Source organism: Bos indicus x Bos taurus, chromosome 15, assembly GCF_003369695.1.
Source record: "Bos indicus x Bos taurus breed Angus x Brahman F1 hybrid chromosome 15, Bos_hybrid_MaternalHap_v2.0, whole genome shotgun sequence".
Lineage (NCBI taxonomy): Eukaryota > Metazoa > Chordata > Mammalia > Artiodactyla > Bovidae > Bos > Bos indicus x Bos taurus.
The window spans coordinates 41,880,603-41,904,061 of NC_040090.1; the positions used below are offsets into that span (position 1 = coordinate 41,880,603).

Consider the following 23,459-nt stretch of genomic DNA (forward strand, 5'->3'; position numbering starts at 1 on the left):
CTGGTCCAGGAAGATTTCGAGTGCTGCAGAGCACCTAAACTGGTGCACCACAACTACTGAAGTCCAGGCGCCTAGAGCCTGTGCTCTACAGAAAGAGAAGCCACTGCAGTGAGGAGCCCGCGCATTGCAATGAAGAGTCATCCCCACTCGACGCAAGTAGAGAAAGCCCTCAAGCAGCAACTAAAACACAGTGCAGCTAATGTAAATAATATTTTTTAAAAATTTTAAACCAAAGACAAGTAATATGTTGTAATGTTTCAGAGACATAATTTAAATTAGGTATAAGATCTGATCTCCCTGATTTTGTCCCTTACCATTTACACCTTCATAAAACTATGCAGTTTCCTCTGTTATTGCTTAAGCAATAAATTTTATTAAGTAATTTTTTTTTCTAATTAAACTTCTCCTGAAGGAAGGAATTCTTTGGCGGTCCAGTGGTTAGAACTCCAAGCTTTCACTGTCCTGCTGGAACCCAGGTTCCACCCCTGGTCAGGGAACTAAGATCTCACAAGCCAATAAACAAATTAATATACATTTTTTTAAATTAAAAAAAAGATTCCCCTGAAGGAAATGGGAGTATATACTGATATAATCTTTCTGGAATACAATTCAGCAATATACCTCAAAACTACTTTCAAAATTGTTCTTTTGGCTTTCAGGAATGGCTGGACCCAGAAATCTTAAATGATGTTTCCAAAGCTCTGTCTCCTCATTTTTCAGCTATCTTTGCCTCTCTCCAATATTCAGACAGACTCTCTATACATGGTGGGGAAAACACTGACAGCCCCAACTCAGTCACATTATCCTACCTTAGTTACCCTAGTAGAAAAAAAGATTTTCTAGTTCCCTCCAAAAGAAAAGACCTGTAAATGACTCTAAATGGCCCAGCTTAAGGTATAGGGTGGGAGCAATGAGGACACTTTCCCTGGAACCACAGGGAATAGAACATGCTTCCCAAAGGAAGAGACGCTAGGCAGAAAATTAATGTATGTCTACATAAATGTACATGCCCTTGATCCAGCAATCCTACTTCAAGGAATTAAAATTGACACAGTTATTCAGGAAAGGAGTACGTCAAGGCTGTACATAGTCACCCTGTTTATTTAACTTCATATGCAGAGTACATGATGGGAAGCGCTGGGCTGGATGAATCACAAGCTGGAATCAAGATTGACGGGAGAAATAGCAATAACCTCAGATATGCAGATGACATTAACCTAATGGCAGAAAGTGAAGAGGAACTAAAGAGCTTCTTGATGAAGGTGAAATAAGACAGTGAAAAAGCTGGCTTAAAACACAACATTCAAAAAACTAAGATCATGGCATCCGGTCCCATCACTTCATGGCAAATAGAAGGGGAAACAATGGAAACAGTGACATATTTTATCTTCTTGGGCTCCAAAATCACTGCAGATGGTGACTGCAGACATGAAATTAAAAGACACTTGCTCCTTGGAAGAAAAGCTATGACAAACCTAGAGAGAATATTAAAAAACAGAGACATCACTTTGCCAATAGAGGTCTGTCAAATCAAAGCTATGGCTTTTCCAGGAATTATATATGGATGAGAGTTGGTCCATAAAGAAGGCTTACTAAAGAATTAATGCTTGCTTTCGAACTGTGGAGCTGGAGAAGACTTCTGAGAGTCCCTTGGACAGCAAGGATATCAAACCAGTTAATCCTAAAGGAAATCAACCCTGAATATTTACTGGAAAGAATGATGCTGAAGTTGAAATTCCCAATACTTTGGCCGCCTGATGCAAAGAGCTGACTCACTGGAAAAGACCCTGATGCTGGGAAAGATTAAGGGCATGAGGAGAAGAAAATGACAGAAGATAAGATGGTTGGATGGCATCGATATTTACTCAACTCAATTTATGGGAGACAGTGAGGGACAGGGAAACCAGACATGCTGCAGTCCATGGGGTCACTAAGAGTCAGACACGACTGAGCAACTTCACTTTCACACATTGGAGAAGGAAATGGCAACCCACTCCAGTATTCTTGCCTGGAGAATCCCAGGGATGGGGGAGCCTGGTGGGCTGCCGTTTATGGGGTCGCAGAGAGTTGGACACGACTGAAGCGACTTAGCAGCAGCAGCATTTTATAGATACAGAAATTCAGACAGAAAAATTAAGTAATTTATCTAAAGTCAGAACTTCTTAGAGCCAAAAGTGAAAGTGTTACTCGCTCAGTCATGTCTCTTTGAGACCTCATGGGCTGTAACCCACCAGGCTCCTCTGTCCATTGGATTCTCCAGGCAAGAACAATGGAGTGAGTAGCCATTCCCTTCTCCAGGAGATCTTCCCCACCCAGGCGAACCCCGGTCCCCTGCATTGCCAGCAGATTCTTTACCGTCTGAGCCACCAGGGAAGCCCCTCTTAGAGCCAAAACCAGGAATCAAACCCAGATCATGTGACTCCATCCCATGCTTTTAACTACTTAACTTCACTGCCTCTCGCTTTAACTACTTATCCCAAGCAATTAAAGATGAATGCAAAGATGTAGCAGAATTCATCACAGTTATTATTACATGTACATTAAATTATGTTATTTAATAACAATGTTATTTAGTTAATAAAAATTAACCCTACCATATATACATATACATATATGTATACACACACATATATTTTTTAGAATATGGAAAGTTGCCACTAATATACAGTTAAGTTTTAAAAAACACATACTGAATAAATTAAACAGGCACTATGAACTTGTTTTATAAGAATTAAAATAAGACTATACATATGGATGCACACAAAAATCTCTGGAAATATATCTTAAATTAAAATGTCAGCAATATACCACTTTACACCCACTAGGATAGCTATCATTGAAAAGATAGGTAACAGATAACAATGAAAGACTAGCAACTCCAAAGTCGAGAACAATCTTGATCCCTTAGGAGAATGGCAAGTAGTTCACTACAGCTAAGGCTTCTTTATTTGCCATTTATCAGCTACTCACATTATTTCCCTAAGTCTTTCAACAAATTCTTCAATAGCTTCAAACCTCATGACCCACAAGTACAAATAACTCTTGGCAAACATGGTGACCTCACCACAGTATATTATCCATTACAAATAAACAATCCCTTGACGTCTCTGTGTCATATGTACACAGAAGAAAAGACCACTTATACTATTTTGCTTGTTTTTTCTTATTTATATGTTTGGTAACTAATTATTCTGTTTAATCAATAGTAGAAGAAAACAGTTCCATTTTAATAGAAAAGAAAAAGAAAGTGATAGGGACAGTTTTCAGAAACCATTACTTCAGTTTAATTGTATAAATTAAATCAGTCCAGAATCCAGATGTTTTTGAACTTAAGGTATTGTTTTTAAAAAACTGCTTCAACTAACACTCATGCTTACTGAATAATAAAAATGGTATCATTATTTGTTCAGATTAAAAATCAAACAGGAAAGACTACAAAGCATCAATTAAAAATAAATATGAACACATAGTACTACAAAATTTATTTTTCTTTTAAAAGTAACAGAAAATATGATGCTTGTTTAGCTGTGCTTTGATTTGTACATGAATGTTATGACTATATTTCTAGGTAACAAAGTTTTGTCGGTGCTGGGACTGTGGGTAAAAACAGGTACAAACACAAAGATGTCCTATTCCCACACTTTTGTTTCCGGATATCCCCTTTCCCTGTGCTGAATTCTAATACAGCAGACCAGTTAGTGCTATAGGCCGATGGGTAAGAAATGGATTATCTCCTGAAGCACAGTCCTGAGACAGATCCTTGGGACAGAAAACTAGAACCAGGAAAGTGGACCCTGGATAAACCTGACAGGAATGGATTATCTAGCCCCCACCCAGGGCCCAGACTTAAGGAGACACATTAAAAGGAAAGATAACCTCTAGCACAAGAAGGTACCAGAAACTAGATAGGACAGAATTCCTTTAGGAGACCACAGACTAAAAAGGAGTACACACTTTGCAAACCAAATGACTGACTGACTCTCTGGCTTTGTTCCTCTTCTGTTTTATTTTCAACCTTTAGAAAAGTCTTTTTTCCAATAATCCAGCCTTGTTTCAGCTGTGTCTGAGCAAATAAAGGGGAAATGACTGGGTGAAGAGGGAGTTATTTGAGCCAGAATGTGAAGAAACAAGTGGTGCTGCACGAGAACAGTAGAGAAATGGAAGACCTGGGGCTCTGAGGCCAAGCCAATTCTTCCCATGTAGCGGCTTTCCTTCCACTGCCAACCTTGGAAGACTATACCATTTTCATTTTATTAAGAGAACTAGGAATTTTCTATACGAATACGGAGAAACAAATTCACTGTCACAAGGTCTGAAGAGATGGGTACTAGAGTCAAGAATAAGCAACTTTCTGTACTGTTTGAAATTTTTATAACAAGTATGTTACTACAACAAGTAAAATATAACACACACTAGCAACAGACAGGTCAGTCAAACCAGGAAAAAACTGATACACCAAAACCATGACAGTATGAGTCAAAACTGGGTAGAAAAATAGATGAATAGAGTTCCGGATGCCCTGGACAGAAGACTAAGTCAAGAGCCAAGCAGAAATAATAGTCAGAAAGTAGGTCTAAACTAAGTAAAGTCAAGATGTGAATAAAACAGTATGCACAGACTACAGAGAAAGGAAACCAGACCAGTTTGAAGTCAAAGGCAATTAACCTGCTTTCTATAAAAGCAAGCACTGTGTCACCCTATTTGTGCTTATAGTTGTGAAAGCACAACACTGCTTTAAAAGAATTGAGTGGCACTACCCTAGGTTCCAAGACCAGAAAAAAATATTTTACTCCTCAGGAGCCTAATTCTCTGTTGGAACAACTTGGTAGGTATGACACTCATCTCCCTCTGATATACTATTTACACGATGTAAAACTAAAATATTTTAAGTTATTTGTTGGATGTTTAAAATATTGTTTTAATTTCATGTTCTTAATTTCCAAGGAAAAATATCTACCTTACACTCTAAAATTCCTTTCATTTATGTAACTTTTCATTAACTTTCACTCTTTGGCTTAACAGTCTTTCATAAAAAACAGGTTTTCAATCCTGCTCAGTTCCAAGGCTGCTATAGAATCTTAAACAAAATACCAATACCTAGAAGGGATAAATTAAAAATTGCTTCTTGGGGAACATATTTTAACACCTGGGTAACGCTTAAACAATTCACTATTCCAAAGCAATATTTTAACATAAAATTCTATAGGCTCTTTAATTATATATATATATGTGAAGATCCACTAAGTGGCTTCTTAAAGAAGCACACTCTTCCTCGTAAGAGTATAGAAAACAGTATGGTATTTCACTGTTGTCTCTGAACTTCTGTGGTATTCATAATACTTACTATAGATTACATCATGAAACTTGAAAATCCTCTTTAACTTTTGGTCACAGTTCTAAGCAAATAAAGCATTAAATTTAAGAAGCTCGAAAAGAAGCAATTTTCTTCTGAGATTATAGCTAATGACCTTTCACAGTGATCACTTTGCACAGTTTGACACTTAACTTTCCACAAAAGACATTGCTGATAAGGAGCAGACAGTTCTCAGCATAATTAGGAGTCCAGACTCACCTGTCAAACCAAAAAAGAGCAACCACAAACTGCAACAGAAAAATATTTTCCCAAGCAAGTTTATCTTCCTGACTGCCAAAGTTCAATATTTCTACAGAAATATTTTTAAACCTTCTTGTGCAACAAGGTTTTAAATTTTGTTTTCCAAAGTATCAAGAATTTCAGCTCCAGAGATTAGGTGCAGAAGGACAAGGAAACAAAGCAATGAAAAGTGACAAACCTCAAAAACAGCCCAGGAAACACAAAAATAACTGTCTTAGTTACTGTAATATAATCGTCATTTATTGCCTATCCAGCGCTCCTTTTCTGGTTATGAAACTGTTACTTAGCAGTTCTCCTCTTCTGGTCCCAATATTTCAGCCAAATCAAAGTTCCTCATGGTTGTTCACTCCAGTGCTTTTGCCACTACCACTATCCCCTCACCTAAAAACCCCTTCCCTATTCCTCTCCCTCACTCTTCTTCACTCCCTGCCAGTCGCTACAATGTATTTATAAATAAGAGTTTTTAAAGTGAGAAAATCGAATTCTATTTAATCCCATTTAATTCCATTTATGATCCGTGTGAAAGTGGGCTAATTACTCAACTTTGATGGACCCCCACAGCATAACCCACTGTGTTGCCATGAAGAGTTACTGAGATAATGTATGTGGAAACTAATTTTTTTTAACATATAAAATGAAGATAAATCTCTGCATATGAAGCAAATTCCTAAAGAAAGAAATGTAAGCTGTGTGGCACATCCAGAGAAAGCATCTGTAGACATTACTGACACAATATGGAGAGAAGAAATGGCACTAGTAAAAGTGGGGCTTCCCTGGTGGCTCAGCGGTAAAGAAACCACCTGCCAATGCAGGAGATGTGGGTTCTACTCCTGGGTCGGGAAGATCCCCTGGAGAAGCAAACAGCAACCCACTCCAGTATTCTTACCTGGGAAATCCCATGGACAAGAGGAGCCTGGAGGGGTACAGTTTATGGAGTCTCAAAAGAGTCAGAGACAACTTAGGGACTGAACAACAAACAGCTAGCATTACAAAAACTGCATGAACCACTGTGTCTGTAGTTGGCAGAATTGTATCCTACAAAATTCATATCCACAGAATGTGGCCTTATTTGGAAATAGGGTCTCTGCAGTATTAATTAGTTAAGGATCTCAAGATGAAATCATTCTGGATTTAAGGTGGGCACTAAATTCAATGATTACTTCTGTATAAAAGAAAAGAGATTGGGACACAGAGATACAGAAAAGAAGGCCATGTGAACATGAGGCAGAGATGAGAGTTCAGTCAGCCAGTCAGTTCAGTCGCTCAGTTGTGTCCAACTCTTTGCAACTCCATGGACTGCAGCACACCAGGCCTCCCTGTCTATCACCAACTCCCGGAGTTTACTCAAATTCATGTCCATTGAGTCAGAGATGCCATCCAACCATCTCATCCTCTGGTGTCCCCTGTTGAATACCAGGTTCTTGTGTCCTCCATTATCTCCCTGAATTTGCTCAGATTCATGTCCATTGAGTCAGTGATGCTGCCTAACCATTTCATCCTCTGACACCCCTTTCTCCTTCTGCCTTCAGTCTTTCTCAGTATCAGAGTCTTTTCCAACAAGTCCATTCTTTGCATCACATGGCCAAAGTACCAGAGCTTCAGCTTCAGCAACAGTCCTTCCAATGAATATTCAGGGTTGATTTCCTTTAGGATGGACTGTTTGGATCTCCTTGCAGTTCAAGGGACTCTCAAGAGTCTTCTCAACACCACAGTTCAGAAGCATCAATTCTTCAGCACTCAGCTTTCTTTATAGACCAACTCTCACATCCACACATGACTACTGGAAAAACCATAGCTTTGACTAGACAGACCTTTGTTGGCAAACTAATGTCTCTGCTTTTTAATATGCTGTCTAGGTTGGTCATAACTTTTCTTCCAAGGAGTAAGCATCTTCATGGCCACAGTCACCATCTGCAGTGCTTTTGGAGCCCCCAAAAATAAAGTCTGTCACTATTATGATGAGAGTTACGCTGCCACAAATAAAATAAGCCTAGGACCACCAGAAGCCAGAATAAGGAAGGATTATTTTTTTTATATATATAACCAAAATTTCTTTTATGCATAAAACATAAGAAAAATTTTAAGGCAGTTATAAACTTGAAAAATATTTCAAAAACATGACTAAGTATTACTAAACTTAATATATGAATAATTCTATAAAAATTTTTTTTAAATTTTACTCAGTTAAAAAGGGTAAGTCCAAAAATGAAGAAATAAATTTATAAAGAATGTTCAGTTCAGTTCAGTTGCATAGTTATGTCAGACTCTTTGAGATCCCATGGACTGCAGAACTCCAGGCCTCCCTGTCCATCACCAACTCCCAGAGTTTACTCAAACTCATGTCCATTGAGTCGGTGATGCCATCCAACTATCTCATCCTCTGTCATCCCCTTCTCCTCCTGCCTTCAATCTTTCCCAGAATCAGGGTCTTTTCAAATGAGTCAGTTCTTTGCATCAGGTGGCCAAGTATTGGAGTTTCAGCTTCAACATCAGTCCTTCCAATGAATATTCATGACTTATTTCCTTTAGGATGGACTGGTTGGATCTCCTTGCAGTCCAAGGGACTCTCAAGAGTTTTCTCCAACACTACAGTTCAAAAGCATCAGTTCTTTGGCACTCAGCTTTCTTTATAGTCCAACACTCACATCCATAAATGACTACTGGAAAAACCATAGCCTTGACTAGATGGACCTTTGTTGGCAAAGTAACATCTTTGCTTTTTAATATGCTGTCTAGGTTGGTCGTAGCTTTTCTTCCAAGGAGCAAATGTCTTTTAATTTCATGGCTGCAGTCACCATCTGCAGTGATTTTGGAGCCCCCCAAAAATAAAGTCCACCACTGTTTCCACTGTTTCCCCATCTATTTGCCATGAAGTAATGGGACTGGATGCCATGATCTTAGTTTTCTGAATGTTAACTTTTATTTTGTTTTAAGACACCAACTTTGTGATAATTTGTTATGGCAGCCCTAAGAAATTAACAGTGCTGGAGAGCTAGCCTGTAGCGATTACACAATAAATCGTACTGTCCTTAAGACATTTTAGAGAGTAAGGATTATTTCTCTGGTGTGTGCTCAGTTGTTTAGTCGTGTCTGACTCTTTGTGACCCACGGAAAGGGGTCATAAAGGCTCCTCAGTCCATGGAATTTTCCAGGCAAAAATACTGAAGTGGGTTGCCATTTCCTACTCCAGGGGATCTTTCCAACCCAGGAATCAAACCCTAATCTCCTGCGTCTCCTACATTAGCAGGCAGATTCTTTATCACTGAGCCACCTGGGAAACCCATTTCTCTGGTGCTGCCATATAATGTTCCCTTAAAATACAAGCTTTTTTATTTTCTTAATCTTTTTGTTCTATACTCGAGAATAATCGGTAACTATAGAACTATACAATTTGAAAAATCTAGTCTATTTAAATCCATTTATACTTAAGTAGCAGTCATATGAAATATTTCCACAGGTAAAATATTTCTTCATTTCTTTTGTTCAGTAAACAATGGAAAACTTACAAGTTTAACTAAAATTTTTTATGAAAAATTCAATAATGATGATACTGATATATATAAGGAAAACTAAAATTATGAAATCATAAAAGATATTTTCCTTCACAATGTGGCTTACAAAAATGAGAACTTCAAATGAACAGCATTTACTTTATAAACAACTGCATAACCCAAATTATTAATCAAATTCAGCAGTAATTTAAAAAGCACCATAAATCTTGTGATATTTAACGATCTCATTTTTCACAACAGCAAACTTTCTAAAGTAATAAATACTAGTCAATGGCTTCACTGTTGTAATACGATTTAGTCAATGGCTTCACTGTTGAAATAGTTTTTAATGAATATCATCATCATATTGGGCACAACAACCTACAACATATGTTAACCTAAGCTGGGAAATGCAGAGTACAATATGAGAAATGCTGGACTGGAAGAAACACAAGCTGGAATCAAGATTGCTGGGAGAAATATCAATAACCTCAGATATGCACATGACACCACCCTTATGGCAGAAAGTGAAGAGGAACTCAAAAGCCTCTTGAAAGTGAAAGTGGAGAGTGAAAAAGTTGGCTTAAAGCTCAACATTCAGAAAACGAAGATCATGGCATCCACCCCATCACTTCCATGGGAAATAGATGGGGAAACAGTGGAAACAGTGTCAGGCTTTATTTTTCTGGGCTCCAAAATCACTGCAGATGGTGACTGCAGCCATGAAATGAAAAGATGCTTACTCCTTGGAAGGAAAGTTATGACCAACCTACATAGCACATTCAAAAGCAGAGACATTACTTTGCCAACAAAGGTTCGTCTAGTCAAGGCTATGGTTTTTCCTGTGGTCATGTATGGATGTGAGAGTTGGACTGTGAAGAAGGCTGAGCACCAAAGAATTGATGCTTTTGAACTGTGGTGTTGGAGAAGACTCTTGAGAGTCCCTTGGACTGCAAGGAGATCCAACCAGTCCATTCTGAAGGAGATCAGCCCTGGGTGTTCTTTGGAAGGAATGATGCTAAAGCTGAAAGTCCAGTACTTTGGCCACCTCATGCAAAGAGTTGACTCATTGGAAAAGACTGATGCTGGGAGGGATTGGGGGCAAGAGGAGAAGGGGATGCCAGAGGATGAGATGGCTGGATGGCATCACTGACTCGATGGACGTGGGTCTCAGTGAACTCCAGGAGTTGGTGATGGACAGGGAGGCCTGGCGTGCTGCGATTCATGGGGTCACAAAGAGTCAGATACGACTGAGCAACTGATCTGATCTGAAGCTGGGAGATAAAATTGCTTCTCAAAAATTTATTTTGAGAGGTTAGACTTCTTCTTTTTCTTTTTTTTAAACTTTACAAAATTGTATTAGTTTTGCCAAATATCAACATGAATCTGCCACAGGTATACATGTGTTCCCCATTCTGAACCCTCCTCCCTCCTCCCTCCCCATACCATCCCTCTGGGTCATCCCAGTGCACTAGCCCCAAGCATAGACTTCTTAGGAACTCATTTTTTAGATACTTGCATCCAAATTTAAAGCTTACCCTGAAACCACTCTCTTAGCACACTTCACCACTGTCTTTTTCCAACAGTACCCTGTCCATTAGTGCTCATTTTACCTGTAGATTTCTGGTTCTATAATACGCCTATGTGACTTCTCATCATCCAGAAAATCCCCACAGCTCATCAGTGAAATGTTTTGATGGACCTCACTATAGAAAGTCTCCAAGACTAATGATATGGCAATATTATTTTCCAAAGTGCATACTCTTTTTAGGGGGGGATATTCAGAGCCCACTGATATATTTGTATCCTGTATACATGTGTTCCAGACTTCAAGTCCTGAGGAACTTCCTTCCCATACCTATCTCCACTCTCTCCAGGATCAAGTGCTCTCATTCTATTGATTCCCATTCTTCTTTCTGCCTTTGTGTATGCTCAGATCTGTCCTATACACTTTCAAACTCTCAGTGGACCACACTACTTCTTGCAATTCAATTTAAACATGTCTTATTAAGCACTAATCAGCCACACAACTCCGGGATACAAAAAAAAAAAAAATAGTCTTTTTATCCTGAAGACAAAGCATTCCATGTTTTCGAACCAGATATTCTTACCTCTCAAAATTCAGATGACTCAAACAAATGGTCTTAATCTGCTGCATTCACTTCCAATTCTTTCTCCTGTTTAAAGTTTTACTATTTGTTTTATAATACAACATTCTGGCTGAAACAATTTTGGAGTAAAGACTATCCTTGATATAAATTCTCAAAGGATAGCATGGTGTATTAGAATACAGGCATCAGGAAACTTGCAGTCCAGGATAAAAGCTGTGTGACCATTCACAGGTAACAACATGTAGTAGAGAAGGGTTGTGGGAACATGGGCACATTGGTTCCTCATCCATAAAATACGTTGAGTCAAACGACGTATAGTTAACTTTCAACTCTAAAATTTTATGAAACACAAAGATCTTCACTAACTCCACATCTCACAGACCTCTATCTGCCACCCTTGACGCTGAGAAATAGTCCCCCCACTTTCTATGACTCTGGATACCAATCTCCTCCACCTCTGTGTACCTGGATTAAGATTAGCTTCATGCAACAGAAAACTCTAATTTCTAGCAGTTTAAACACAAAGTAAACAAACAAACAAACACATACAAAGTTATAGTCTTAAAAAAAAAAATTCCAGAGGCAGCTATAATAACCCCACTATAAGTCATTAGGGACCGAGGTTCTTTCCAGCTTTTTGCTCTAATTTCCCCAGGATGTGGGCCCTTATCTACATGGTTTAAGATGACTCCAGTTTTTATACCAGTATGCCAGTCTCAGGATCCACTTGCCTGAGAGAATCCCAGAGATGGAGGAGCCTGGTGGGCTTCCGTCTATGGGGTCGCACACAGTCGGACACGACTGAAGCAACTTAGCAACAGCAGCAGCAGCCAGTCTCAGGAAAGAAAAAAGTAAGAGAAAAATACCCTCATCCTTTTAAGAATACTTCTGGGGATACTGCATGTATTATTTCCAATTACATCCAACTGGCCAGAACTCATTCATGTGTTTCTATCTGTTAGTAACTTGAAACAGTCTCTCCTGCATGGCTACAAAACTAGCCAAAAATCAGGGGTTTTATCACCATTGAGAAGAACTACTACTATTGGGGAAATTAAATCTCTCTCTCAACTCCCCAACTCCTTCTTCTGTGGTTCCTATTATTCTCCATCTTAGTAACAGTGTTCCCCAAAGATCAGTTCTTGGTCCTCTATTCTTCTGTCTCTACAGAGACTTTCCTTGGGTACTCACAGTGACGCAGATCTATCTACTAATGACTCTCAAGTCTTTGTGGTCAGCCTCTGTCTGTCCATCTTCTGAAGACTCCATCTAGATAACTGTCAAGTAAAACCCATAATCTTCCAAGCCAAAAACACAAATAAGTAATTTAATAGAAAAACATTTACAAATTTCTTAAGTCCTGGTATCAAAAAACATCCCAGACCTCCAAGTTTGGAATTTTAGTCACTTCTGCCTCTTTCCATAAGCCACGGTTTGTAGGTTATACAGACTGTCTAAAAAGAAATGAAATAAATTGGACTATATAAAGTTTATACAGCATATGACCTGGGATGTGCATTTAGCAAACTGGCTTTGGCCCCTTCAACTCTCTAATGTTCTAAAGTCACCATCCTAATTATCAAGTCTATGAGTCTGTCATACAATGTGAACACCCCTCCCAAAAAAAAAAAAAAAGAAAATGCATGTATGTTGAAACCTAAATCTCCCAATGTGCTAGCATTTGGGCCAAAGTGATGGTACTTGGAGGTGACTAGGGCATGAGGGCAAAGTTCTCATTACAGGGATTAATGCCCATATCAAAAAGACCCCAAAGAGCTCCCTTGCCCCTTTCAATGTAAGGACATCATGAGAAGACAGCCATCAATGAGCCAGGAAGCGAACCCTCAAGAGACCCTTCCTTAGAGTTTTATGTATTTTCCATATGTTCAGTTCAGTCACTCAGTCATGTCCAACTCTTTAGGACCCCATGAACCACAGCACGCCAGGCCTTGTTGTCCATCACCAACTCCCGGAGCTTACTCAAACTCACATCCTTTGAATCAGTGATGCCATCCAACCATCTCATCCTCTGAAATTCCCTTCTCTTCCCACCTTCAATCTTTCCCAGCATCAGAGTCTTTTCAAATGAGTCAGTTCTTCACATCAGGTGACCAAAGTATTAGAGTTACAGCTTTAGCATCAGTCCTTCCAATGAATATTCAGGACTGATTTCCTTTAGGATGAACTAGCTGGATTTCCTTGCAGTCCAAGGGACTCTCAAGAGTCTTCAACACCACAGTTCAAAGCATCAATTCTTCAGCATTCAGCTTTCTTTACAGTCCAACTCTCACATCCATACATGACTATTGGAAAAATCATAGCCTTGACTAGATGGATCTTTGTTGGCAAAGTAATGTCTCTGCTTTTTAACATGCTGTCTAGGTTGGTCATAACTTTCCGGCCAAGGAGTAAGCATCTTTTAGTTTCATGGCTGCAGTCACCATGTGCACTGATTTTGGAGCCCAAAAATATAAAATCTGCCACTGTTACCACTGTTTCTCCATCTACTTGCTATGATGTGATAGGACCAGATGCCATGATCTTAGTTTTCTGAATGTTGAGTTTTAAGCCAACTTTTTCACTCTCCTCTTTCACTTTCATCAAGAGGCTTTTTAGTTCCTCTTCACTTTCTGCCATAAGGGTGGTGTCATCTGCATATCTGAGGTTACTGATATTTCTCCTGGCAATCTTAATTCCAGCTTATGCTTCATCCAGCCCAGCATTTCACATGATGTACTCTGCATATAAATTAAATAAGCAGGGTGACAATATACAGCCTTGACATACTCCTTTTCCTATTTGGAAACAGTCTGGTGTTCCATGCCCAGTTCTAACTGTTGCTTCCTGACCTGCATACAGATTTCTCAAGAGGCAGGTCAGGTGGTCTGGTATTCCCATCTCTTGAAGAATTTTTCAGTTTGTTGTGGTCCACACAGTCAAAGGCTTTGGCATAGCCAATAAATCAAAAGTAGATGTTTTTCTGGAACTCTCTTGCTTTTTCGATGATCCAACGGATGTTGGCAATTTGATCTCTGGTTCCTCTGCCTTTTCTAAAATCAGCTTGAACATCTGGAATGTCATGGTTCACGTACTGTTGAAGCCTGGTTTGGAGAATTTTCAGCATTACTTTACTAGCATGTGAGAGGAGTGCAATTGTGGGGGTAGTTTGAGCATTCTTTGGGATTGGAAGAAAACCGACCTTTTCCAGCCCTGTGGCCACCACTGAGTTTTCCAAATTTGCTACCATAATGAGTGCAGCACTTTCACAGCATTATTTTTCAGGATTTGAAATAGCTCAACTGGGATTCTACCACCTCCACTGCTTTGTTCGTGGTGACGCTTCCTAAGGCCCACTTGACTTTGCATTCCAGGATGTCTGGCTCTGGGTGAGTGATCATACTATCATGATTATCTGAGTCATGAAGATCTTTTTGTACAGTTCTTCTGTGTATTCTTGCCACCTCTTCTTAATATCTTCTGCTTCTGTTAGGTCCATGCCATATCTGTCCTTTACTGTGCCCAGCTCTGCATGAAATCTTCCTTTGGTATCGCTAATTTTCTTGAAGAGATCTCTAGTCTTTCCCATTCTACTGTTTTCCTCTATTTCTTTGCACTGATCACTAAGGAGGGCTTTCTTATCTCTCCTTGCTGTTCTTTGGAACTCTGTATTCAGATGGGTGTATCTTTCCTTTTCTCCTTTGCTTTTCATTTCTCTTCTTTTCTCAGCTATTTCTAAGTCCTTCTCAGACAGCCATTTTGCTTTTTTGCATTTCTTTTTTCTTGGGGATGGTCTTGATCCCTGTCTCCTGTACAATGTCACGAACTTCATTCCATAGTTCTTCAGGCACTCTATCAGATCTAATTCCTTAAATCTATTTCTCACTTCCACTGTATAATCATAAGGAATTTGATTTAGGTCAAACCTGAATGGTCTAGTGGTTTTCCCTAGTTTCTTCAATTTAAGTCTGAATTTGGCAATAAGGAGTTCATGATCTGAGCCACAGTCCATTTGTACAGCAATGGTATACTCACTCAATACATCTTTATTAAACATCTACTATGTGTCAAGCACTCTTCTTTGCATATAATTCAAATAGCATATAACAACTATTTTTTCCAGTTTGTAAAAGTAATTTTTCAAAAAACAAGGTTTTCTTTCAATTCAAATTTAAAACAGAAAAATGAAAAAAAATCAACTAAAAATATTATTAATTACATTTTATGAACAAACACAGTTTAGTATATTGAACAGATAATTCCAGGAACATTCTGGAATTAAACACAGCATATTTCAGAATTATAATATCATAATGCTAGCTTTCAGAGCGATGTAGGTAATAAAATCATACTAACTCAAGAAAGCTTTATAACAAAGGTTTGTAGACTCAATTAGGTTTATTCTTCATTCACAATTCAAACAATTATATAGATTTGGTGAATTTTGTCCCAGTAGGTTTTTATAGAGAGTTTCAGTAAAAATGACTACTGAAAGGATACAAAACTATTTAAATACCTAAAAAAGCTATGGTACTGGAGAAGACTCAAGCGTCCCTTGGACTGCAAGGAGATCAAACCTAAAGGAAACCAACCCTGAATATTCACTGGAAGGACTGATGCTGTAGTTGAAGCTCTTAGTACTTTGGCCACCTGATGTGAAAAGCCTACTCTTTAGAAAAACCCTGATGCTGGGAAAGACTGAAGGCAGGAGGTGAAGGGGATGACACAGAATGATATGGTTGGATGGCATCACCAACTCAATGGATAAGAGTTTGAGCAAATTCCAGAAAATAGTGAAGGACAGGGAAGACTGATATGCTGCAGTCCATGGGGTCCCAAAGGGTCAGCCACAACTGAGCAACTGAACAACAACAAAAAGTCATTCCAATTAAAACATTTGCTCTTCAAAAGCTATCACTAAGAAAATGAAAGGGCAAGCCACAGACTGGAAAAATATATTTGGAAAACATCTGATAAAGACTTGTATCTAGAATTTTATTTTATTTTATTTTATTTTTTTAACACCGACCGCGGTCGAGCCCTTCTTCACGGCCTCCTGCGCGTACTCCACTTGGAAAAGGTGGCCGTCGGGCGAGAAAACGGTGATGGCGCGGTCGTAGCTCATGCCTCTAGAATTTTAAAACTCAATAAAAAGAAGCCAAACAAATGAAAACTATTACATAAAGAATGGATAAATAAGAAGGTCCTACTGTATAGCACAGGGAACTATATTCAACATCCTGTGATAAACCAAAATGGAAAAGAATATAAAAATGAAAAAATATATATATGTATAACTGAATCACTTTGCTGTACAGCAGAAATTAACACACACTGTAAATCAACTATACGTCAACTAAAAAAAAAGAAGCCAAACAATCCAATTAAAAAAAGAGCAAAAACTTGCTCAGACTCTTTACAAAAATATTCCAGTGCAATAGGTGCAAGAAAAGGTGCTCAACATCATCAGCCACTAGGAAAATTCAAAATGAAACCACAATAAGATACCACTACATGTCCACTAAAATGGTTAAATTTTTAAAAGTAATATAAATAAAATTTAAAAAAATAACTGGAAATCTCATACACTGCTGGCAAGTACGTAAAATGGCACAGCCAGTTTGGAAAAAGAGTTTGGTGGTTTCACATAAAGTTAAACAGACACTGATCAAACATGTGGTGCCCTGGGACAAAAGAACAAGACGAGCGAGAAGGATCTTGGAATGCAGGAACAAAAACCACCGGACTCTTATCGCCCTTCCCGCCATGTTGTAACCATCGTAGAATCTCTGAGTCCTCCTGAGTAGTATGGCCTGTTCCCACTCCCATCCCGTATAAGGAAAAGGTATTTGGCTTACTCTTCTCCTGCCCTGTATGTTGTTCTTCTATGTTTAGTAGCTAAGTCATGCCCGTTTCTTTGAGACCCCATGGACTGTAGCCCACCAGGCTTCATCCGTCTATGCAATTTCCCAGGCAAGAATACTGGTGTGGGACTTCCCTGATGGCAGTGACGCAGTGGATAAGAATCTGCCTGCCAATGCAGGGAACAAGAGCTCAATCCCTGGTCTGGGACGATTCCACAAGCCACAGAGCAACTAAGCCCATGGGCCACACCTACTGAGCCTGCGTGCCACAACTACCGAAACCCTCACCTAGAGCCTGTGGTCAGCAGCAAGAGGCTACGACAGTGAGAAGCCTGTGCGCCACAATGAAGGGTAAACCCACCCCTACCCTGCAACTAGGGAAAGCCCTCGCAAAGCAATGAAGACCCAAAAAGGCCAAAAATAAATAAATAAACAATATGTTGATTAAAAAAAAAAAAGAATACTGGCATGGGTTGCCATTTCCTTCTCCAGGGGATATTCCTAACCCAAGGATTAAACCCATGTCTCCTGCATTGGCAGGTAGATTCTTTACCACTGAGCCACCAGGGAAGCCCTGGTAGAGGGATGTATATATGTAGTTCATCCAATCAGCAAATGACTCGAAAGACCCCTGCCTTACTTCTTGTCCTCCAGCTATACAGACCAAAAAGCCCTGTTTGGGGTCTGCTCTCCCTGACTAGCAGGAAGTGGGCCTACTGTACAGGCAGCGATCCCTCCCCTGCTCTAATAAACTTTAACCGTCCTTTCACTCTGCCTCCTCTCTGAAAATTTCCAACCCGCACACATACCATGACATATGACCCAGCAATTTTCCTCCTAAGTATCCACCCAAGAGAAATGAAATCAAATGAACAAAGATCTTTTTGCAAATATTCAGTGTAACTTTGTTCATAATAGCCCAAAACCAGAAACTCAAATGTCCACCAATGGCTGTATGGATAACAAATCATGTTATATTTAGCGATAAAAAGGAATTGACAGTACATACAAGATGGGTAAGTCTCAAACATATTTTTCTAAGTGAAAAAAGCCAGACATAAAAAACTGTATAATTTAATTTATAAGACATTCTAAGAAAGATAAAAAAGTAAGGACAGAAGAAGATCAGTGATTGCCAGAGGCTAGGGAAAGAATTAACTGTACAAAGGGACACAGAGGAGCTTTCTGGAGGGAAGTGTTCTATCTATATCTTGCCTGGCTACACTTACACATACATCTGTCTAAACTCACTGAACTGTTCAGTTAAAAGGTGGATTTTACTGCATGTAAATTTTACATCAATAAGTATGACTAAAGAAAAATTGGGGCTTCCCTGGTGGCTCAAACGGTTGCCTGCAATGCAGAAGATGCATGAGATGCGAGTTCGATCCCTGGATTGGAAAGATCCCCTGGAGAAGGGAATGGCAACCCACTCCAGTATTCTTGCCTGGAAAATTCCATGGACAGAGGAGCCTGGCAGGCTACAGTCCATGGGGTCGCAAAATTATCCCAAGTTAAAAGAAAGATACACTTTGCTATCGAGATTCTGTGATTTTAAAAAGCTTCTGGATTTTGTTCCTTAAAAAAAATAATCTTCCCTTTCTCTGCTGTGGGATACGGAGCAGTCATTATAGCCTGGCGGGAGCGGTAGTATCAGAGCCCAAGTGAACCAAGAAGGTACTCCATGTGGGAAGGAAAGGCCAAAGGAGATGAGTTCAGTCAGAGTCCAAGCACTGCAAGGAGGGTGCCAAAACAGAGGGGCAACCTGGAATAGGGCACTGGGGAGTATGGAATGAGGATGTCTTCCTTCAAATGGAAGAAGCCCAGTGTCGTGTGTCAGACCTAAGTAGGGTAAGAAGTATATCCACAGACACTGGGTAAGATAACATGGGGAGCTAGAGCCAGAGCTGGTTGAATAGGGTGTCCCTGTACTGAGACATCCTGGTAAGGGCTATTACGTCCTGACAGGGGCAGGATGTTGGGAGAGACAGAATGAAGAATCTGAGCCCGACAGAGAGAGGAAGGCATCCAGGAGGGAGAGAGTGGTAGCAAAGATGAAAGCCTGGTGTAATACATGGAGATTGAACAAAGAAGTAAATATAATAAGGATAATGGGAGCCAGATTTCTATCAGAGAAGAATATTACAAATATGAAAAAGGGAAAAACTTGAGTGGACCCAGAAGTGTTGGACTGAAATCGGTGATATTGGTAGGAACTCAGAATTTTTTAATATATATAAATAAATATAGACATAAACGTGTGTGCATGCATGCATGCTCCATTGCTCAGTCATGTCCAACTCTTTGCAACCCATGGACCGTAGCCCACCAGGCTCCTCTCTCCGTGGGATTTCTCCAGGCAAAAATAAACTGGAGTGGGTTGCCATTTTCCTCCTCCATGGGATCTTCCCAACTCAGGGATTGAACCTTTGCTTCCTGTGTCTCCTTGTATTGGCAGGCAGATTCTTTACCACTGAGCCACCTGTGTGTACCCATACATGTATTCCCCAGCTCCATCCATTAAGAAAGCCTAAAAGCAGTAGCAACACAGCAGCAGTAAACACACAAGTACTGAGATCTTAGCTTCTTAATGTCATCCAGCATTAAAACAATCCAGGTCTCCCTAGAGAAATGGCTGATTCCAGCACTGAGGCAGGGACAGTACAAGATAAGACCAAAACATCTTCTTATGCCAAAAAGTAAAAAAAAAAAAAAAAACACTCAAAGTAAAACGCTCACAGTGGGGACATGTCATAAAGACACAGAAGCCAGACTGAATGGGCTCTAGTTGGCCGAATGAGGAAAATTTGAAGAACTAAATAAATAGTAACAATATAACCCAGCCAAAAAAAAAAAGAAAACCATGAATCCATACAGATATAAATGCATAAAGGAATACATTACCTGTTTGATGAGGACCAAGACACATAGTTTCAAAGCAATCCTCACGAAAAACATTAGCTATTTTTTCTTTTTCTTAATTTTTTAACTGGAGGAAAAACACGATTAAATATTAACTTTGGGGAATTCTCTGGTGGTCCAGTGGATAGAATTCCATACAACCACTACAGGGGACACAGGGTGAGGAACTAAGATTCCACAAGCTGCACAAGGGACTCCCCACAAGGTGGGAAGAGGTAAAGAATCCACCAGTCAATGCAGGAGACCCAAGAGACACGGGTTCAATCCCTGGGCTGGGATGATCCTCTGGAGCAGGAAATGGCAACCCACTCCAGTAATCTTGACTGAGAAATCCCATGGACAGAGGAGCCTGGCAGGCTATTGTACATGGAATAGTAAAGTGTTGGACACAACTGAACATGCATGCACACAATCTTCATTAGGGTCAGGATTATGAAAATCAAGAGAAGATGAGGGAATCATTTCAGATTGAAGAAGTCATGAAGCATATGGCCAAGAATGTACTGAAAGTAAATGAGAACTTAATGAAATTCATCACCATCAAGTATGCAAGCAATAAACTCCTGAAGATCAGTGTGATTCCTCAGCTGAGCTCCAAAGCTATCCAAGAGCTTGCCTCACCTCTGATGAGATGACCCTATGGCAAATAAATGCAATATATGATTCTGAATCAGATTCTTTTGCCAGTAAAGACACGGCATAATCAACAAAACTTGAACCAGTACTGAAACAGGAGGGGAGGGGGCAGAGCTTAAACTTTAAAAGAATGACACAGCCTGAGGATGCGACAATTAGATTAGAACCAAATAGGTCCAAGATGGCCAACAAGCTGACTTCCACTACACCTTGAGCTTCAGTATAAGGCTCACTGTAACACATCAGCAAGCTAAGTGACACACCCTCCGGCGCCATGACAGGTTCGAAGCCAGCCACCAAAGACCAAAAAGTGAGCAATGGCCCGATTCCTGGAAACGTCTACCCCTTACCCAAAACAATAATCCTCCTACTCATTAGCGTATGAAATTATCCAGCCCATAAAAACTAACCAAGCCATAATTCAAGGCTGTTCTCTTTGGAGATGGTCCACACTCTGCTTGTGGAGTATGTTGTTCACTCGCTAAGTCGGGTTCGATTCTTTGTAACCCAATGGACTGCAGCATGCTAGGCTGTCCTCCACTATCTCCCAGAGTTTGTTCAAGTTCATGTCCATTGAGTCCGTGATGCCATCTAACCATCTCATCCTCTGCCATCACACTCTCCTTTTGCCTTCAATCTTTCCCAGCATCAGGGTCTCATCCAATGAACTGCCTCTTCTATCAAGTGACTAAAGTATTGGAGCTTCAGCATCAGTCCTTACAATGAATATTCAGGGTTGGTTGTGGAGTGTGTTTCTCTCTAAATAAATCCACTTATCTATCAATTTGTCTCTCACTGAACTCTTTCTGTGATGACACATCAAGAACCTGAGTGTCCTAAGTTCTGAAACCAGGTGTGTGTGATCACAGTTAACAGATGGTGGGTTTTCAGCTGGGTTCCAGTCTCGCAGGTGGGCTCAAGTCCCAATCTGAGATACACTGTTTCAGTCTGAGAACTACATGAAGTACTATGTCAGTGTAAATTTCCTGATGTTTGATGACTGCACTGTGATCATGCAGGGGAATATCCTTGTTCGTAGAAAATACACAACCTGGGGTGATAAGGGAAGGCATCAGGTCAGCACTTCCTAAAGGTTCAGGGAGAAAAAGGTTCTTTGTACCATACTTGCAAGTTTTCTGCAAGTTTTTCATTGTTTCCATTTTTTCTAAGTGAGAAAAAACTCAAAGTCGCTAAAAATGAAACAATGTTAAATACAAACTCTGCTTCTCCATATTGTCAATCTTGGTAAGAAAGAGATAGCAGACTATGCAAAATTACTAGGAAATAAATAACACTTTGTGTAGTCAGAAAATATTTAAAATATAGCCCAACCCTTCTCTTGCTAATCTCAATCAGGTCAAGAATAATTAAAGACTAAAAACTTTAAAAAGTCTCCACTAAAGGAAATTATTAGGAGAGGAACAGTGAAAGGGGCACTCCACCAAGAGTGGGAAGAACAATGGTATTCTGAAGCTACAAATGACTGTAACCATCAGCAAAACACAATCTCAGCATCTCCTCTGAAAAAGGAAGGGCTGTCTAGCTGAGACCTTAAATTTCTTGTAAATTACCCTGAAGTTACCCTGAAATAGATGTGCTTCCCCAATTCATTACATTATGCTTAGCTACGCAGTAATACAAAAGGAATACAAAAATAAACGTGCATAAACGTTGAATTCTCTTAAATTGTGGAAATCCCTCCATTAAAATACATCTGCCAGATTGTTACCTAAGAGGATAATTCTGCGACGAATGAAAAGGCTAATTAAAACACTCATTAAAGTGAAACAAGATCACCTGCAGCGATGTGCTGACGGTCCTTACTTAAAAGATCGTATTCAGACTCCTTTTGAAATGACCGTCAGATTTGTCCTGAAAGAACAAGGAGCATTTCCTAGAAATGTTCATAAGTTCAAGGATCATTTGCCCTCTCTCGGTACCATGCGTCCACGGGCGCGGTGACTAGACGGGCCCCCACCAGCTCAGGGGTGAGGTAGCACTGGACTCTCAGCACTTCCTTTAGGAGAGGACAGCCCCCTGCGTCATTCGTTACTCACTCAGGATGCTAGGCAGAAGTTTATCCCCGAGGAACTTAGCACAGTTGGCTCCCGCCCTCCCAACCCTGAAGCCCTGACCCAAGCCCGCCGGCACCGGGGCGATGCCCGTGGTACCCGGCCAGTTTCAGAGCGAGCGCCACGGTACCCAGACTCGCATCAGCTGGGCCGCCCGGGGCCCGTAAGACGAGGCCGCCTCCTCCTCCTCCTCCTCCCCCCTCGCCCCTCGTGCTGGCCCCTCACGCCCACCGCGAGGCTCAGCCGGGCCATCAAGGCCCGACGCCGAGTGCCAGGTCCACCGGGGCCGAGACCGGCCCTCCCCGCCTCCCGGCCGCGATGCCCAGCCCAGAGGAGCCCACTGGACGGCAGCCGGGGGGCGGGGGCAGAGAGGCCCGGGGGCGGCGCCCGCCCCACACCCTTACCTGGCTTCTCGTGGTCGTAGCCGACTACGATGAAGTAGTCGGCCAACCTGGCCATGGCCTCCGCCGCCGCGCCCGAGAAGCAGGTGCCCGTCGCCGCCCTCGCCGCCGCCGCCCACCGGGCCCGGGAGGGCTCAGCATTTTCCCTGCAGCAGCAGTAGCGGCAGCGGCGGCCCTTCAGCCATGTTTGACAACCGAGGCGCGCTCTGCGCCTGCGCCGCTCTTAGCGCCCGCTGCTTCCCCGCCCCCACCCGCGCTGGCTCATTGACCCAAGCCTCGGCGGAGAGCCCACCCCCACCCTCCCCGGGCCGCTCGGACAGCCGATCTTGGGAGTAGGCAGCCTAGTGTATT

At 40.8% G+C, this 23,459-nt stretch overlaps 1 protein-coding gene across 4 annotated transcripts in view; it reads right to left on the bottom strand.

Annotated features, from left to right (window-relative positions):
• Window positions 1–23,318, bottom strand: part of SBF2 (SET binding factor 2) — a 496,673-nt gene extending 473,355 nt beyond the window's left edge. For all 4 annotated transcript variants that reach the window (XM_027563255.1, XM_027563254.1, XM_027563253.1 and 1 more), the window contains exon 1: window positions 23,112–23,318. In XM_027563255.1, the coding sequence (XP_027419056.1) occupies window positions 23,112–23,166 (55 nt within the window). In that variant the 5' untranslated portion in view covers window positions 23,167–23,318. The remainder of the gene's footprint in view (window positions 1–23,111) is intronic.
• Window positions 23,319–23,459: the final 141 nt, after the last annotated feature.